The sequence below is a fragment of the Sphaeramia orbicularis genome, chromosome 3 (assembly GCF_902148855.1).
Source record: "Sphaeramia orbicularis chromosome 3, fSphaOr1.1, whole genome shotgun sequence".
Classification (NCBI taxonomy): domain Eukaryota; kingdom Metazoa; phylum Chordata; class Actinopteri; order Kurtiformes; family Apogonidae; genus Sphaeramia; species Sphaeramia orbicularis.
Window position 1 is genome coordinate 18899422 of NC_043959.1, and position 20848 is coordinate 18920269.

Below are 20848 nucleotides of genomic sequence, written 5' to 3' on the forward strand. Positions count from 1 at the left end.
ATCTATGGAGCATATATTGGATCTTCTTTGGTTTATTTTGTTGTTTTTGTTTTGTTGTGTTGACTGATTTTCAGCTTTTGTTGTTTGCTACGTCGTCTTGGTCGTCATCATTGTCTTCATTAGCAATTTCTTCAAATGTCTTCTACAATGAAACTACTGATCAGATTCATTTCAAATTTTATATGTATCTTCCTTGGGACAATGTCTACAGTGTTTGGTCTCAGTTTTAAGAAATTTAGGTTTGTATTTTTTGAGGAGTTTTGAAAAAAATGTGCCTTTCCATATATTGGTTCATATTTTGATGGTTTATAACATGTAAATGGTCACAGATATCAATATAGTTACTATTGAGTGCTGATAGAAGTCAAATATGGACTTTCATTTGGGTCCATGACCTTTGACCTTGAGTGACCTTGAAGGGTCAAACATAAGGTCACCAGTGTCTAGATTTCAACAATATTCTTTTCTGAAACTACTGATCTGATTCATTTCAAATGTTATGTTTCTTCCTTGCGACAATGTCTACACAGTTTCTCCTCAGATTTGATATATTTTGATTTTTGAATTTTTGACGAATTCTTAAAATATTAAAAATTTGCCTTTACTTATAATTGTGCATATTTTGATGGTTTATAACATGTAAATGGTTAGAGATATTAATATAGTTCCTACTGATCACTGATAGAAGCCATATATGGACTTTGAATTAGCTGAGTTCTCCTCCAGTGAAAGTTCCAGTATTTTAGCTTAGCAGCCGAAAGACCATGAGTTATTGTGAAGGCACTGTGTCTTCTTCATCATCATCTTCTTCTTCATCGTCATGTTTGTCATCGTCATCTCCATTATTGTCTTTGTTGTCGTCAGTGTCTCCGTTGGCAATTTCTTCAAACATCTTCTTCTCTGAAACTACTAATCAGATACATTTCATATTTTATTTGTATATTCCTTGGGACAAAGTCTACAAAATTTGTGCACAGTCTTCAAAAATTTTGCTTTTCAGATTTGTTATGAATTTTTTAAATATTAAACATGTGCCTTTCCTTCTAATGGTCCATATTTTGATGGTTTATAACATGTAAATGGTTACAGATATCAGTCTAGTTCCTACTGGTCACTGATAGAAGTCATATTTGGACTTTGATTGAATTAGGTGAGTTCTCCTACAGTGAAAGTCCCGCCCACTTCTATAGTTAGATTGATCTGCATCCAGACCACAGGACTGGAACGTAGAACACAACCTGACAACCTCACACATTCAACTGAGGATTGATTCACACAGAACATGATGCTGACACACAGGGACACTGGAACTGTTTTTGTCATTTACACTGTTTTTGTCTGGTTTCATCCTTAGCATCTTTTTTTTTTTTTTTGTACATGCATTTCATATGGTTTTTACAGACTTCATTCAGGATCAAAAATCAGACTTTAAACCCCTTTTTTTAAAATTTCACATTGATTTGATTTGATTTAGATTTTGTTTGTTTATTTCAAGCATTTACAGAATACATGCAAATTCGTAATTCCAAAATCATTCATCTATACTCGAAAAGGAGTGGGAAGAAGAAAAACTTATTTTAATCCCACCCCCATTCTCATCATCAAATAACTGAACATAATAACATTTTAAATACTCACTCCTGTCCTTTGACTTCAAGCCAGAACAATGAACAAAATAGGCCTAAACCAAATTAGAATCAACTCATTTGACAGTATTTACATTGTATAACCAAAATGTGTGTGAAAAATAGAAATAAAGTATATTCCTGGTGGTGTTACCACAGGGAACTGTTAACAGTCAACCTACATTATAATAATTACATACCAACAATGGTAGAAATAAAAAACTACAATACCACAAGTGGTAAAAAACAGCAATAATTACATACCAACTATGGTAAGAAAAAAAACAAAAAACTACAATACCACTAATGGTAAAAGGCAGCACATCCCAACAATGGTAAGAACAATACCAGATGGTATCGGACAACACATACCAACTAGATGAGGAATTCAACTCGACATGATATTTATCAATACTGAGTGATATGAAAATGATTATTGTTTCAGCTGTCTCCATAGTTACGCGTATAACATCTGGACACCGTGCTGTTATTTCCATCCATCCAGTTATTATGAACGTGGGTCGACGCGGCGGCGGCTTCAGGGTTAAGGTTAGAATAAGGTGAGGTGGAGTGTGAAGTGTTTGAGTGGATGACATGGATGTGTGTGTTTAAGCTGATTATTAAAGCGCGTTTGTGTGTACTAGCGTAGAATCTGATCCCGCTGACCCAATAGCTTCAGCTTATCAACCCGTCAGCTTATTAACATCGTACACTCACAGTGATGGCAACAGGTGGAGAAACAACACTTTGTTCTAAAATGTGAGCTGGTTATGTCTGCCAACAGAAAAACCATGACACAAAACATCAGACGACTGAGATTCTGCAGGTTTTTATGATGTTTTCAGCAGGTGGACGTTAGAACGACAGGATCAAACATGCATTAACGCAGAAAGATAAGACGACAACAACAAACAAGGGGAATTATACCAATAAAAAATGAAAACTACATGTTCCATTAGATGTGTCCATTATCCAAACATCATAAACTGTCCGTTCACTGCTCTTATTCTGTGTTTTTTTTTATTTACCAATGTTTGTCTGTTAGAAGTCTAGCTGCTGCGATTCTAGCCAATGGCCCAATTTTTTTATTTATTTATTTTATTTTATTTACTTTTTTAGGCTTTTGTGCTGCCTTTTTTTCTTTTTTTTCTTTTAAATTACACATTTACATAAACATGTACTTAGACATAAAAAAACAACAACAACAACACACGGACACAATACGAAAAAAAAAAAAAATTATAACAAACCTATTAAACACAAAAAAAGAAGAAAAAAAACACCCTCCCCCCCCAAAAAAAAAAAAAACCCCAATAATATTATCTAAAATTAAAATTAATATGATCAACTCCTCTTTACAATGCTCAGGGCTGATTAAGAGTTAATATAACGAATATTAACAACAAATTTCTCCGTCAAAAGGACATAGGCGACAGCAGGACACTCTTGTTGACAGTGGAGAAAAAAGGATTCCATCGTTGATAAAACAAATTAATTTGTCCACAAACAGAGAACTCAATCATTTTACTTAATCCTTTTATTTAGTATTTTTTATGGGTGATTACATTTAAACTGTTGTAATTCTGGGGCACAATCGGTAAAAAAAATTCCAAGATTCACAGAAAAAACAGTTGGAAAGTTCAGAGGTTAAGATTGCAATTAACCAAACAAATAAAAAACTACATGTTATATAATCAAGTTCAGTAAGTGCAAATAGTAATAAAATGCATAAAATGCATAAGAGGAAATTAGTTTAGACTCATTCTGTTGATGAAGCCAATGAACTTGATCATTTTACAAATCGAGTTTGTATTCATTTATATCCATAAATGTGATTTTTGTGTGGTCGCTGTGACCTTGACCTTTAATTTTTAACCTTTAACCTCTGGTAACCCAAATCTGGACGGGCTGCCAAATAGACCCCCATATTAAAATGACGAACTTTTACAGAAGAAATAAACATGTTTACAGCCAATACAAGAAATAGTTATGGTTGTTGTAGATGATTTCCTCTGTGACGATGGTAGAGGATGTGAATTTATATAAATATGACTCACCTGTTTAGATTAATAATAGGACAAAACGTTCTTTATAAGGGTTAGGGTTAGCATTAGCTTGTCTGTTGAGTCTGACATTCAGAGCTCTAGTTTATTGAATAAATCCTATTTTTCTGATGTATTTGTGTTTAAGTTTGTTCCATTAATCAGACCGTCAGAGGATTCTGTCATGAAGTTCACTGGAGATTCATTCCAACACCCAGAGGAACTTAGCTGCATTAGCTGGTGTTAGCATTAATATGTATTGAATTCTATGGTCTGTGCTAGCCGCTAATTAGCTCAGGTAGCTGTTATTAGTGTGTTTGTACATTTATACTGTTATCAACACAACTGTATGTGTAAACATTTATGAAGGATCTGAAATGACCTGATGGGGTTTATTATGACACTGTTAGTGGATGTGGGTGGGGTTTATTATGATACTGTTAGTGGATGTGGGTGGGGTTTATTATGACACTGGTCGCGGATGTGGGTGGGGTTTACTATGATACTATAGTGGATGTGGGTGGGGTTTATTATGATACTGTTAGCGGATGTGGGTGGGGTTTATTATGGTACTATAGTGGATGTGGGTGGGGTGTATTATGACACTGGTCGCGGATGTGGGTGGGGTTTACTATGATACTATAGTGGATGTGGGCGGGGTTTATTATGACGCTGCTAGTGGATGTGGGCGGGGTTTATTATGACACTGGTAGTGGATGTGGGCGGGGTTTATTATGACACTGGTCGTGGATGTGGGTGGGGTTTATTATGATACTATAGTGGATGTGGGCGGGGTTTATTATGACACTGGTCGTGGATGTGGGTGGGGTTTATTATGATACTATAGTGGATGTGGGCGGGGTTTATTATGATACTATAGTGGATGTGGGTGGGGTTTATTATGATACTATAGTGGATGTGGGCGGGGTTTATTATGACACTGGTAGTGGATGTGGGCGGGGTTTATTATGACACTGGTCGTGGATGTGGGTGGGGTTTATTATGATACTGTTAGTGGATGTGGGTGGGGTTTATTATGATACTGTAGTGGATGTGGGTGGGGTTTATTATGATACTGTTAGTGGATGTGGGCAGGGTATATTATGATACTGTAGTGGATGTGGCGGGGTTTATTATGATACTATAGTGGATGTGGGTGGGGTTTATTATGATACTGTAGTGGATGTGGGTGGGGTTTATTATGATACTGTTAGGGGATGTGGGCGGGGTATATTATGATACTGGTAGTGGATGTGGGCGGGGTTTATTATGATATTTTTAGTGGATGTGGGTGGGGTTTATTATGATATTATAGTGGATGTGTGTGGGGTTTATTATGATACTGTTAGTGGATGTGGGTGGGGTATATTATGATACTGGTAGTGGATGTGGGCGGGGTTTATTATGATATTTGTAGTGGATGTGGGTGGGGTTTATTATGATACTGTAGTGGATGTGGATGGGGTTTTGATATGATACTGTTAGCAGATGTGGGTGGGGTTTATTATGATGTTATAGTGGATGTGGGTGGGGTTTATTATGATACTATAGTGGATGTGGGCGGGGTTTATTATGATACTGTAGTGGATGTGGGTGGGGTTTATTATGATATTTTTAGTGGATGTGGGTGGGGTTTATTATGATATTATAGTGGATGTGGGTGGGGTTTATTATGATACTGTAGTGGATGTGGATGGGGTTTGATATGATACTGTTAGCAGATGTGGGTGGGGTTTATTATGATGTTATAGTGGATGTGGGTGGGGTTTATTATGATACTATAGTGGATGTGGGCGGGGTTTATTATGATACTGTAGTGGATGTGGGTGGGGTTTATTATGATATTTTTAGTGGATGTGGGTGGGGTTTATTATGATATTATAGTGGATGTGGGTGGGGTTTATTATGATATTATAGTGGATGTGGGTGGGGTTTATTATGATATTGTAGTGGATGTGGGTGGGTTTATTACGACACTGTAGTGGATGTGGGCGGGGTTTATTATGATACTGTAGTGGATGTGGGCGGGGTTTATTATGATGTTGTAGTGGATGTGGGCGGGTTTATTATGATACTGGTAGGGGATGTGGGCGGGGTTTTCATCCCCTGTCTTCTCCAGCTCCACCTACTTATTTCCATTAACAATAAGACAGTCATGTCATGGCCTCAGAATTACAGTTCACAAACCAGCAGACGACCTTATGGAAGGTTTTAACCCTTATTTATACACTGTACATATTTGCACACCAGCATGTTTAATCATAGATACATGTCAACACTTCCAAATGTGTTTGACAACAGTATTGTCCACTTTATGGGATGTTTCAACACACTGATAATAGATACATCCAACTCCACGTTGGCGCTTCAGTGTAGAACAGAAATAAACTAAATAAATCCAAACACTATAAATAAAACGGTATAAATGACAAAAAGGTCAAATAAGGAGTTTCTTAGTTAAAGTCTCCGATCTTCAGGGATGGTCTGCTCTGACATTTACTCAGAGGTGAAAGGTCAGATTTGTCCAAACTAGTTTTAATCAGAGTAGAGCATGAGTCGAAGGTGACGCCAGGTCAGATCATAAACATCTCATGGACGGAACGACCTCCTGAGTCCACATTTAAACACAGTAGGAGACAGTAAAGGATCAGCTGCTCAGTGTTAGGACACTGGAAATACATCCTACATGTCTGAAATGAACTACAGTTGAACTCTGAACTAAGACTCCAAATACCACAGATGAAGATTCAACCTGTGGACACTGTGAAAAAGACTGTTGTCCAGCCTGTGGACACCGTGGATAAGACTGTCCATAGGTGTTGTCCAACCTGTGGAAAAGATTTTCCATGTTGGAAAGAAACTGTAAAAGATTTTATGACTTAAAACACTATTTGTGGACGACAGAAACAAACATTGTTTTTCTAAGTATCTGCATTAATGTGAACAGAGGTTTTGTTCTTTATTGAATTTTTGTCTTCTTTTATTTCTGTTCATTATTTTTTTCTTTCTTTTGGAGCGTGTCCTCGTCCATTTGGTTGATGGGATGTAGCTACTTCCTGGTATCATCAGCCAATAGACTTGAAACTAGCATCAGTCTGTTGTCCAATCCGACCGTCCCACACATTTAGGTTGATCACAGATTGTGTCCAAACATACGCCTGTTTTCACTGTTTAGAGGCTGTCAGTGTTCCTGTATTTTGTCTTAGCAGCCGATAGACCATGAGTTCTTGTGAAAACGCTGTGGCTTCTTCTTCATCATCTTCTTCTTCTTCGTTGTCATGTTTGTTGTCTTCATTTCTGTCGTCTTCGTTGTCATCAGTGTCTTCATTGGCAATTTCTTCAAACATCTTCTATGAGGAAACTACTGATCAGATTCATTTCATATTTTATATGTATCTTCCTTGGGACAAAGTCTACAAAATTTTTTCACATTTTTCAGAAATTTTTACAAAAAAAAAAATTTAAATATGCCTTTCCTTCTAGTGGTCCGTATTTTGATGGTTTATAACATGGGGACTGATTCACATAGAACAGACGCTGGCGTACAGGGACACTGGAACTGTTTTTTCAGTTTTGCTTCAAGTTCTGGCTGAGATCCACTTGAATGTGCATTTATCTCCTGGAGGATCCTCAGAACCTTATCCATCTGACATTAATCATCGGCCACTATCAGCGCTAAACTCCAGTCAGCTGATTAATCTGTTTTTATCCGACTGGAACGGTTTAGTTCAAAACAGTGTCGACTAATGATCACTAATAAGAAACATGTTGGTTTTATTGTTGAATATTCTTTTTCTTCTCTCCTCAGGATTGTGGAAATCTACAGCCGTCGATTACAAGGTACAGAGGAACTGTCATGTTTCCAGTGTTTTCATCCAGTGGCGGTTTTATTCGACTGAACTTTATCTACAGAGCCCTTTAAAAACAGCACAGTTGGCCAAAGTGCTGCACTCAGACATCAAAACAAATAAAACCAAATTGTGTCGTTGTGTTTGTTCTGGTCTCAGTTCAGGAGAGGTTGACCAAACAAATCGCCGTGGCGATCACTGAGGCCCTGCAGCCAACCGGTGTGGGTGTGGTCATCGAGGCAACGTATGTAAAGTCTGCACGTGCACACGACATAAATACACACCGGTGTGTTTTCACTGTTTCACAAATTTGTGCACAGTCAGTCCACACTGTGATGAACTTTTAAACCAGTACTTTTGTTCAGTTTTTCTTTCTTGTAAATTCACCCCCTTTATAGAAGAGAATATGTGACTTTTCTTGAACTTTTTTCTTGTAAACTCATGATTTTTTTGTTGTTGCAAATTTACGACTTTAACCCATAAAAACCCAAACATCTATCACCAACCAAAACCATTTACTGAACGAAACTGTTAAACACCTGTTGATCCACTACTCTTATCAATCCATGTCATAATTGGTGTAAAATACAGTTCTTCAGCTTTTCATGGTCATCAGATATGACCCATTTGGACGTTAAGAGGCTCCGTAGTTACCGTGGAAACACCGTCATCTTCTACAACATTGATTCACCAGTAAAACCAATGGAGTTGGATCAATGACAGTGGATGGACACACTGGGTTTATGTTCAGTTAATGATGTGTTTTACTGAAAAAGTAACTTTTTCTTCAGTTTTCTCTGTTTTTGATTTAATAACCCTTAACTTTAGTCTGAGCTTTAATGAACATCTACACGATCAGTGAATTAACTAAAGAAAAAACATGATTTGCAGTGGAAAAAAATGCAAGATACAGACAATAATATAATAAGAAATGGTGATAAATTATTCAACAAAGGTTAAATCTACAGAAAAATTCATTTGTGAACTGCCTCAAAGTGGCACTGGGTCTTTCTGGGTTAATTCACTGATCATGTAGATGTTCATTAAAGCTCAGATTAAAGTTGAGGGTTATTATATCAGAAACAGAGAAAACTGAAGAAAAGGGGACTTTTTCAGTCCAGTCTCTCATTAACTGAACATAAACCCAGTGTGTCCATCCACTGTCATTGATCCAACTCCATGGGTTTTACTGGTGAACCAATGTTGTAGAAGATGACGGTGTTTCCACGGTAACTACAGAACCTCTGAACATCCAAATGGGTCATATTTGATGAACATGAAAAGATGAAGAACTATATTTTACACCAATTATTTACATGTTATGATAGGATTAATGGATAAACAGGTATTAGACAGTTTAGATCAGTCGATGGTTTTGGTCGACTGGTGGATGTTTGGGTCTTTATGGGTTAAATTCAGGAAAATACATGATTTATACTGATAAGATACAAAATGCAGGGGATAATGTTGTAAGAAATGGTGATAAATCAGTTAAGAAAGATTAAATATAGAGTAGATATCACTAAGGAAATGACAGTGGGCCTTTATCCTCCTGAGACCCAAGAAAGTGGAAAATTTTACCTTTTTTATATGAAACAGTTGTCTTGATTGGAAACTGCATGATGCAACAGTTTTTTGAGATACATTTTTAGACTAATTTTTATTTCTCTTTATTTTTTAATGGAATGTCCTTTGCGATGGACCACACTTTTTCCAGTAAAACTGTCAAACATTTGCCCCCTACAGAGGACATAAATGCATTGCTGGGTCTCAAGAGGTTATGGGTTCATTTCTTGTGCATGTGTCTGTTTGTTTGTCTTTACATTTCAAAGCCATCAGAGCAGATTCACTGAAGCAGAGTTCAGCTGAATCCTCTTGTTTCGCTTTCAGGCACATGTGTATGGTGATGCGCGGCGTTCAGAAGATGAACAGTAAAACCGTCACCAGCACCATGTTGGGAGTTTTCAGGGAAGATCCCAAAACCCGAGACGAGTTTCTGACCCTGATCCGGAGCTGAGGACCCTGGTCCTGGTGGTGGCCATCCTCCTCCTGTTGCCTGGGGTTACCTCCTCCTGCCGGTCCAGCGGCCGGTCACCCTCAGTGTGTGTGTTTTCAGTCTGAGTGTGAATGAGTGTGTGTTTTTCTGTTTTTCTTTGCTGTTCTCGGTGGTTTTTCTGGTCAGAGTTTGGAGCCTTCACCTCTGTGTGGGGACGTTGACACTGTTTGTTCCACATGGACAGACAGACTTTAGCCGTTTGTCCACGAGTTTCCTGTGTGAGCGTTAGTCAAACATCAGACTGAACAGGAACCGTCCCTGATAAACCAACCCCATCAGGTCCTTCTGGTCTCAGCTCCACATGACCTGACATCAGGTTTTTGTAGCTGCTTCGTGCTTCTCAGGTGGATCGGGTTGGATTTATGTCGGGTTCAGACGCCGATAAAAGGTCAGAAACTCAGAGACTTTACAAAACAAACAGCGTCAACAACACAGGCTTTGTCCCTGTGTCCTAGACTGAGGTCTGGAGGGCTTCATGGGTTTTCTACGTTTCCATCTTTTTTTTTTTTTGTGTGTTGTTTTTAAACAGAAGTGTCCATACAGAGAGGTGAATTAAGCTCCGCCCCTTCCACTGTGTCCCAACTTTAGACGAAGTGTGACACTGATGACAATGGCAAACCAATTATTCATGTTTTGATCCTGTTTTTTTTGCGTCTCCATTTACACATATGATGTTTGAAGATTTAAAACGTACTTTTATGAGGCAAGAAAGTCACAATTTGTTAAAACAAACAAACAAACATTCAGTTAACTGTTAAACAGTTCAGTATCACATATGATACATGTCAACAGCAAAATGACAGGTGTTAAAGTGTTAAAGTGTTAAAGAGGTTTAATGGATCCAATCTGGTTTAATGGATCCAGTCTGGTTTAATGGATCTGGTCTGGTTTAATGGTTCCAGTCTGGTTTAATGGATCCAGTGTAGTTTAATGGATCTGGTCTGGTTAAACGGATCTGGTCTAGTTTAATGGTTCGGGTCTGGTTTAATGGATCCGGTCTGGTTTAATGGATCTGGTCTAGTTTAATGGCTCTGGTCTGGTTAAACGGATCTGGTCTAATTTAATGGTTCTGGTCTGGTTTAACAGTTCCAGTCTGGTTCATTGGATCCGGACTGGTTTAATGGATCCCGTCTGGTTTAATGGTTCCAGCCAGGTTTAATGGATCTGGTCTGCTTTGAAGGTTTGAGTCCAGTTTAAACGTTCCAATCTAGTTTAATGGTTCCAGTCTGGTTTAATGGATCCAGTCTGGTTTAATTGATCTGGTCTGGTTTAATGGATCTGGTCTAGTTCAATGGTTCTGGTCTGTTTTAACAGTTCCAGTCTGGTTTATTGGATCTGGTCTGGTTTAATGGATCCGGTCTAGTTTAATGGATCTGGTCTGGTTAAACGGATCTGGTCTAGTTCAATGGTTCTGGTCTGTTTTAACAGTTCCAGTCTGGTTTATTGGATCTGGTCTGGTTAAATGGATCCGGTCTGGTTTAATGGATCCGGTCTGGTTTAATGGTTCTGGTCTAGTTTAATGGATCTTGTCTGGTTTAATGGTTCTGGTCTGGTTTAATGGTTCTGGTCTAGTTTAATGGATCTTGTCTGGTTTAATGGTTCTGGTCTAGTTTAATGGATCCGGTCTGGTTTAATGGATCTGGTCTGGTTTAATGGATCCAGTCTAGTTTAATGGATCCGGTCTGGTTTAATGGTTCTGGTCTAGTTTAATGGATCCGGTCTGGTTTAATGGTTCTGGTCTAGTTTAATGGATCTTGTCTGGTTTAATGGTTCTGGTCTGGTTTAATGGTTCTGGTCTAGTTTAATGGATCCGGTCTGGTTTAATGGTTCTGGTCTGGTTTAATGGTTCTGGTCTAGTTTAATGGATCCGGTCTGGTTTAATGGTTCTGGTCTAGTTTAATGGATCTTGTCTGGTTTAATGGTTCTGGTCTAGTTTAATGGATCCGGTCTGGTTTAATGGATCTGGTCTGGTTTAATGGATCCAGTCTAGTTTAATGGATCCGGTCTGGTTTAATGGTTCTGGTCTAGTTTAATGGATCCGGTCTGGTTTAATGGTTCTGGTCTAGTTTAATGGATCTTGTCTGGTTTAATGGTTCTGGTCTGGTTTAATGGTTCTGGTCTAGTTTAATGGATCCGGTCTGGTTTAATGGTTCTGGTCTGGTTTAATGGTTCTGGTCTAGTTTAATGGATCCGGTCTGGTTTAATGGTTCTGGTCTAGTTTAATGGATCTTGTCTGGTTTAATGGTTCTGGTCTAGTTTAATGGATCTTGTCTGGTTTAATGGTTCTGGTGTGGTTTAATGGATCTTGTCTGGTTTAATGGATCTGGTGTGGTTTAATGGATCTGGTCTGGTTTAATGGATCTGGTGTGGTTTAATGGATCTGGTGTGGTTTAATGGTTCTGGTCTGGTTTAATGGATCTGGTCTGGTTTAATGGGTCTGGTCTGGTTTAATGGATCTGGTCTGGTTTAATGGTTCTGGTCTGGTTTAATGGATCTGGTGTGGTTTAATGGTTCTGGTCTGGTTTAATGGTTCTGGTCTGGTTTAATGGATCTGGTCTGGTTTAATGGATCTGGTGTGGTTTAATGGTTCCATCTTCAGACTCTGACCAGATTGTGGACAGACACCGTTACCATGACGACGCCTCCATAACTTCCAGGTGTGTTTTCTTTATATTTACAATTTTTTTTCTGATAATTCAAGGTTTTTTCAACAAACTCAGACTTTATTCACTTGTAAAATTCTTTAAATTGACAAACATCATGTGTGTAAATGAGGCAGAAGTCTGGTCTCTTATCTTTGACTGGACTGATTTTTTTTTTTTTCTGAAATAAGGTCCCATTGGTAGTAATTAGCGCTCGGTGGCTAATTAGCAGGTGAACTGACAGACACATGCTCTGTTCATAAAGTTAGAATAACATATTTTTACCTGTTCTCATGACATAATTGTATTAATGTGATTCATTGTTACAGATAAAGTGTGACTGGGACTCATTATGTAATAATTACACCTGGTCCAAAGTGATTAAATAGGAATGAAAAGAGAAATGAGTCTGAAAACAGAATAATTCCAACTTAATGGGCAGCAGTGTATTATTATATTAAATTACAGACTGTATGAAATGGCTTTAATCACCTGGACAAAAATGTTGAAAATACATGCATTTTTTTTTTTTATTGTTGCACGTGATGAAAATCAAAAATAAAGATGAAAAACAAGTTTTAACCCCGATACTTAAAACTAACTTGGGAAATACTGAGCCCCACATAATAATGAAAGTGTAGGTGTTTTTAGGACTGAGCTACCTCTGTGTAGCAGATACAAATCTGCTCTGAAACTCATTTTTCACAACCACTTGTTTTTTACAATAGATATTCTGATTGTTTACAGCAGAAAATATCATAAAAAGTCAAACTTGAAAGTCTTAAAACCTTACAAATACAACAACTCTGTGTTTTTTCATGTATTCTTAGTGAAAGTCACTAAACCTTCCTCTTTATTTCCTTATATTGTAGAAGACGTAGATAACTCAGCGCTGATCATAAAAATAAAAAAAACTAGATTTGTTTTACTCTTTGACAGCAGATGGTGGTTGTGGAGAATCCGCCCCAGATGCAGACCGCAGATTAAAAGCTGCACTCAAATATAAAGCCACTATTTTTCTCATTTTTCCAGTGGATTTTTGTCTTATCGTGCCGTCCTGTCAAAGGTCCGGCCTCTTTGTGCCAGTTTGCCTCTCGTATAAAACCAAAAAAATAGATGAATCAGATAAAAACAGCTTGACGGCAGAGCTCAGATCTGAAGGTTTTCGTGTCAGAGGCAGATATAGTGTGTGTGATGCAGCAGATGAGACGACTAAGTGTGAAACTACAGGTTTTTTTGTCACTTTCTTTGCGTTTCCACACATCGTCGTGTCCCCAGACTGACTTAAGGAGGTTTTAACCGATGTAACAGACCAAAGTTTAGGGTTAAAGTGACCAATTCCAGATTATACCCCCATGATATCAGTAGTATTGAGTGACAGACACAAGAATGACTTCAGTTTTCAACATTTTATTGGAGATAAGTTAAGTGAGAACTCCAAACCATTACTTTTATTACTTCCATCAGTAGAAATATTAGACTTCCACACAGACTAAACATTACTACCACACTTCTCAGTAGTGTTTACACCTTAAAATAAAAGCAGATTAAAAACAAATGCAATTGGAACATAATGGTCAATTATTTTGACTGTTCATTATAATAAAAGTCAGAACATCCTGAAACTTCAGGTTCTAAGACTAGTACGTCCTCACAACAATATAAATGTTCAAACACTGATAACAGAATAGAATAGAATAGAATATCTTTATTGTCATTGTAAAAAATGCAACAAAATTGTAAGTGTCATCAAATCTGTGCATCATATAGGGTATAGTTTGGCCTCTATTCTATTCTATTCTATTCTATTCTATTCTATTCTATTCTATTCTGATAAGATAAGATAAGATAAGATAAGATAAGATAAGATAAGATAAGATAAGATAAGATAAGATAAGATAAGATAAGATAAGATAAGATGTGGAGTGATGGAGCCCCTCCCACATATTTCTCCCATTATAAGTAAATGGGAAGATTTTAAAAAATCATAAACAATTTGAACTTTGACCTACTTTTCCCGAAATGTAATGACATCTATTGTGAGTCACTGGTAATCTATAAACCCAGTTTGGTATGAATTCAACCAACAGTTTTCTTGCTAAAGTGTGAACAAACAAACAAACAAACAAACTGAACCAAAAACAATACAGCTGGCCTCCTCTTCATGGGGCGGGGTAAGAAGATGAGGTAAGATTTTATTTATCCCACCGTGCGGAAATTTCACAGTTAACAGCAACAACAAACAACAAGCAAGTGTAAAGAAAAGATAGAAAAATGAAATATAAAGAGAAAAATTATTCTATTCTATTCTATTCTATTCTATTCTATTCTATTCTATTCTATTCTATTCTACTTTTCTGGTTGAAGTAATAAAAGTAATCATTAGTTTTCTCCTTTAATGTACATGACAAAGCTGAACCCCTAATGAAATGTTGAAACATGAAGTCATTCTTGTGCATGTGACTGAACACCACTGGTATCATGGGGTATAATGTGGCCTGGGGGGGTGGGGGGTATATAATGTGGCCCAGGCGTCTTTAACCCCGGTATGGTCCAGAGGGGGGGCTAACGTGGGCCTGTTCCACCGGTGTCCTGTGCCGCCTGTGTGAGTGGACGTATGCGTGGGCTGGATTGAAGCTGAGTGTACCAAACAGCTCCTGTTGTTTTTTTTGTGGCCTTGTTGTGAAGGATGACCAGCTCTTTGGATCCTTCATCTTCATTGTGACTTTCTGTACTGTGTGCAAAGACTTTTTAATCAAACGAATTAAATCTCTATGTGACCACGACCTGTGTGTTGTTCTCCACTCCTTTAATCCTTTACACACACACAAGTCCAACTAAACCCAGAGTGAGGCTGATGTGCATGGACTCTACTGTCTGTGTTTCACATGGGGTCGGGGGAGGTCAAACATACGGCCCATGGGCCAAAACCGGCCGTCAAAGAGTCCGATCCGGCCCACGGGATGAATTTATGAAATACAAAAATTACACTGAAGATATTTACTATCAATGATCCAATCCAACTTTATTTATAAAACACTATAAAACAACCAAAGTGCAGAACAGAAGACTAAAAGCACAATTAGAAAAAAATAAAAAATAAAAAAAAAATAAAAGCATTAAGAAACAATAAAAAAAAGTCCAAAAGTCCACGTCATTTCCACACAGAGGATGAATTCACTTTCAATTGGGCTTTCGTCCATTTATTTTCTGATTCTTCCGTCCTCCCTGTATCATATATTTATTGTCCTTTAGTTGCCACCGTCTGCTCGTCAGCTTCCATTAGTCCAGATGTTTGTGCTGCGTTTCCCAGGTGACGTCCTGTCCTTTACTCCGACTCTCTGATTGGATGGTTTTGACCCGGGTCATGGTGAGGGCTGGAGGTCATGAGGAGGAGGAGGAGGGTCTGCAGAGATGAGCCTGGTGGATTCACCAGTAAAACCCATGGAGGTGGATCATTGACAGTGGATGGACACAGTGGGTTTATGTTCAGTTAATGACAGATTTAATGAAGAAGTCACTTTGTCTGCAGTTTTCTCTGTTTTTGATCAAATAACCTTTGAACTGACTCTGAGCTTTTATGAACATCTAGATGATCAGTGAATAAAATACAGAAAAATACCTGATTTATACTGATTAAACGCAAAATACAGAGAATAATATTATTAGAATTGTGACAAATCCCTTAAGAAAGGATAGATATAGAGAAAAGTTCATTTGTGAACTGACACCAAAGTTGCACTGGGTCTTTATGGGTTAAAACGGTTAATGTAATATTTTAGTTTAGTTTGATCCTATTGAAATAAAGCAGAACTCCACAGCTGTCTCTTCATGTTTTTATCTAAATTGTATTATTATTATTATTATTATTATTATTATTATTATTATTATTATTATTATTATTATTATTATTATTATTACTGTTATTGTTGTTGTTGTTAAGAGTGAGTTGTAATGAAATTTGAATATCAAGTTTTATAGTGAATCATTTAAAATTTAAAAACAGTATTTTTTTGTTAAAGGGGAAAAAATCTGGAAAAATCATGGCATAAAACCTCAAAAACCATACAGTTTTCTGCATTTAGAGTAAGGAATTTTGCCTAAATAGTCTTAACCTTAATATTTCAAAGGAAAAAGAGACATTTGGAGAAGTTGGTTGATTTTCCTTCTTGGGGGATCAATAAAGTATATCTTATCTTATCTTATCTTATCTTATAATGCGTGTTATGGAAAAAAAAATACTCTACTATTTCGTCCTCAAACTAAGAAATGGTCCTCAGGCGATCAGTGTCTTTGAAGTATAATTTTATTGGAGCTCCAAACAGGTACAAGATCAACCAGAGGCTCACGTTGTCTGTGTGAGAGTACACCAAATCACACTCAGTCTTTGTCTTTTATATAAAAAGAAAAGAAAGAATTATGTTGTTTCGAACTTATCGAGCTGGTGCCAGCAGAGATAAGGTTTCTGTGAGAAATCCTTTTTATTCCACACAGGTGTCAGACTGGCCTTCAACACTTGACACAACAGACAGGAAAGGTGAACATGATCCCATAAACTAGAGACAAAGTCACTCAATGTTATATGACCTGTGGAATGTATGTAAGGATACATGGAATAGATGTAAAAGCTTATATGACATATGGAATGCATGCAAACATATATGGAATATATCGATGGCCAAAAAACAAACAAACTCCTATCTGCAAATTTTTAGATTTTGAGTTTTCACATTAAATGGACTGCACTTTGGGAGGCATAAATTTCTAGTATGTATTGTTATCACATAATATAGAAAGAGAGTCTGAGAACAGTAGAATATGCCTAGATATTTTTAACAAAGACCATACTATAATAAAACTAAACGGTTTTTTTGTTTCCTGAAAAAAGTGATTTTTTCAGAAAGGAGGTTTTGTGTTCTGGCCATCAATATGTAACTTGCCACTACATGCGAAAATGGATGAAAATACTATTTCTTTCTTAAAATGGTAGATCTTCTTGTAAATATGAATGTAAATAAAGGGTGTTAGGAGAGAGAAATGTTAAACATATGAATAAAAAGGATAATATGATGATAAGAGTAAGACTAAGCTGATGTGAAAAAGATATAAAAATGAAAACCATGAACAATCGTGGAACAAAGCTGAGTTGTTTCTGTGGGCCTGAAGACAAAGTCAGTGACATAAAAGAAGGTAAAATGCACATGAGTGTGGCGCTGCTGGTCCTTTTCATGTCCTTATCAGTCTATTTGCTCTGCTGAACACTTGGCATTTGGACGTGTCCTTTTTCAGACACTCAGGTGATTCTTCAGAAGCAGCGTTTTCCGTCCCATTAGTCTGTCTGAATGTGACACAGCGGGGGAGGATGGAGGCTGATGCACCGCAAAAAAGCACCAAACAAACCAGTCAGAGGCAGAAGACATGGACTGATGTGTCCTGAGTCAGAGAGGAGGGTGTAGAGCACAGATGAACCTGCAGGGGGCGCCATGGACCCAGGGTTCATCACATGAAGAGGCACAGGTTCATCTGAGCTCTGTGGATATACTGACACCATGTGGCCACAAAGGAGAAGGCACTTCAGGTGGGTTTGCCAAGGTTTCATCAGACCACACCTACAACAAGAATGAAAAATATTAAAGGTGCAGTATGTAGGAATTATGTCCGAAGTAATTATAAAATGACTGTCACCAGACATGAAGGAATCATGTTCATTTCACATACTGATATCACTGACAGTAGGAGTCCAGACAGAATACTTGCATTTGTAAAGCTCAGTGTCAGCAACGAAATGATGTTTATGTTGGCATTGTGTGTTTTGGTCTGAGGCTCCGCCCATCACCTGTCTGCCAATCACAGAGTCAGTGGCCTTTGTTCATCCAGGTTGGCAGTTCCACTGAGCTGCAGCTGGAACATTTCTGATCATAAATGTCTGACGTTAATAAACCTGAAAGGCCTCTGATTATTCCCAAATATGTTGTGACAAAGTGAGAAACAAAACTAGGATATGTACAGGAGATGATTCTGAAACATGGAGACGGGATGAAAGAGGAGAAGAATTTGAAGACTGACGCCGGCTCTGCCTTAGTCTGACCACCCGGTAAGAACCACTGAGAGCCGGGGCCGCGGTCTCTTCACCTGGTCCCTGACCGTTGGTGTCTTCTCCCAGGGCTGGGCTGCGGTCTCTTCTCCTGGCCCTGGTGAAGAGACCGGGTACCGGTGTAGGACTTATCACTTGCCATGGTAGGCCCTTGTAGTTCAGTGTTTTCTGTGGAAGTGACCTCTTCATGTAGCGGTGTGTAATCCAAAGGGGGGGGGGGGGGGGGGGGGGTCCAGCGTCCGTGGTATGGCCAGGGTGGGTGTGGGGGAGTGGTACGATAGTCATCTGTGCCACTTGTACTTTGCAGAAGTAAAAGTGAAACTTAAGGTTCATTTCCCTTTTCTCTATCTCCTGAATCTTCACAAACTTTCATTTGAGTGTGCAGGACATTTGTCCTGTTCTATTATAGATTAGATTTATGTAGAATAAGTCTGGTGAGGATTTTTTTGTATGAAATTTATGGTGTGGTGGCAAGGATTAGTGGAAACCCTAGTAGTAGATGCTCATGCTGGATCTGGCAACCCTTAGTCTGGGGGGAGGAGGAGAAGACACCACACTCTCCAGCATTTTGAATGTGATTGCAGTACCAGTTTTGGCCACAGTCCTACATATGACACCTTTAAATACTTTAGTTCTTAATCACAGGTGTCAAACATACAGCCTGCAGGCCAAAAACCAGGGTCAAATCTGGCCCATGGGATGATTCTGTTATACACTGAACTCATTAACAATCAATGATGTTAAACTCATTTTAGTCCAGGATCCACATGCAGACCAATATGATCTAAAGTGGGTTAAACCAGTAAAATGTATTTTATTTAAATCCGGGTTAAAGACCCACCTGTTCTCAGCTGCATTTGAATAGAGTTTTTATTCATCAGTTCAGATCTGCACTGTTTCTTTTAAGCTTCAAGTTTTTATCTGTTTTATGTCCATTTTTTGTTTTGTTTTCCTCATGCTTATACTTTTTATTGCTTCCCTGCTGTAATGCTTTTAATATTTTATGTAAAGCACTTTGAACTGTCTCGTACATGAAATGTGCTATAGAAATAAACCTGCGTTACCTTGCCTAAAATAATAACATAATAACCTATAAATAATGACAACTCCAATCTTTGTTTTAATGTTAAAAGAAAAAAAGGAAAAAAATTACGAAAATGTTGACATTACTCACTATCTTTCACAAAAAAATTGGCCAACCTGAAAAAAAAAAAAAAGAAACAGTCTGAAGTTTCAAAGAAAAGTAAGTGCAGTTTTTCCAATCTTCTGCCTGTTATTAAATGTTTTGTGTATTTGTAGATCCACTGTGATCTGTAAATTATAATGAACATGAGTAAGTGATGAACTGAGGCAGAATATTGCACATATTTTTCTTAAGAAATTTCAGGTTGTTCATGTTATTCACATTTTTAAGGAAACTTTGTAGAAGTAAACGTTTACATAGTGTAATTTTGTTTTGTTTTTTTAACTGTTATTATTTTACTGGTCTGGTCCACTTCAGATCATGCTGGGCTGAATGTGGAACCTGAACTACACTGAGTTTGACCCCCCTGTTCGAAATACATTATTTTTACTGTATTTGAGTCACTGCATTAAACTGTCGGGAAACACAGATAAAACCAAAATACAAATAATATATATAATGAGGAAAAAGGCTTTTAGACTGAAGAACAAAACAGGACATAGAGATCATATAAATAAACTTTTTTTAAGGACATGAACTCTGAAATTTCCAGATTTGTTTCAGTTTAAAATAGTGCAAATAATAGTTAAACAAGACAAAAATGACTTTGAAATAAAATACAGAAATGATTCTCAGAGAGAAAAGAGGGATAGAATTAAACTGTTAAAAAGGATGAGTGTTTTAATCACAGAGGTCAAATTATGGAACAGTTGAACAGATGAAATAAAGCAAAGTAAAAACATAAACCAGTTTACAGGAATATATCAAGTTTAAAATAAATATAAGGATGAAGAAAAACAGTCTAATCCAGGACGGTAATGGAAGTGTTTAAAGACAGAAATACAGCTGTAATGTTTCGTTCTGTTCTTTAATTAAACTAATTAATTTGAGTTGTGTGTAATGGAAACATATAAGTTTATACTTTTACCACTTTACAAACATGAGAAGAAAAGGAAATGAAAAAATGCAGTGGAAGTATTGGGAATGTTGAGCATGTTCATCTATTACACACACACACACACACACACACACACACACACACACACACACAAATAATAAGATTTAAATATTGAAGTATTGCATATTTGTCATCCATCCATTTCCTGGATCACTGAAGTGGCCTAAACAGGGTCCTGGATCTGCCCCAGGACCTCCTCTAGGTGTCCAGGAGGCGTCCTTTCCTGAACAAGGAACCCATGACCCACCTCATCTGCTCCTCAATAAATAAATGTTAATGTTCATAATTTACTTGCATTGTATTTTTATAAACTTTTGTCAATATCACTTACAGACATTTATTAAAATGTGGAAAATCAAACACTGTTGGCATGGCAATGCTGTGAATGTTTTGTAATTTT

General features: G+C 37.5%; 1 protein-coding gene across 1 annotated transcript in view; it reads left to right on the forward strand.

Moving 5' to 3' along the window:
* LOC115437833 (GTP cyclohydrolase 1-like) overlaps positions 1-10311 on the forward strand; it is a 49010-nt gene extending 38699 nt beyond the window's left edge. The window contains exons 4-6 of the mRNA XM_030161188.1: positions 7476-7507; positions 7675-7759; positions 9406-10311. Coding sequence (XP_030017048.1) covers positions 7476-7507; positions 7675-7759; positions 9406-9532 — 244 coding nt within the window. The 3' untranslated portion in view covers positions 9533-10311. The remainder of the gene's footprint in view (positions 1-7475; positions 7508-7674; positions 7760-9405) is intronic.
* Positions 10312-20848: the final 10537 nt, after the last annotated feature.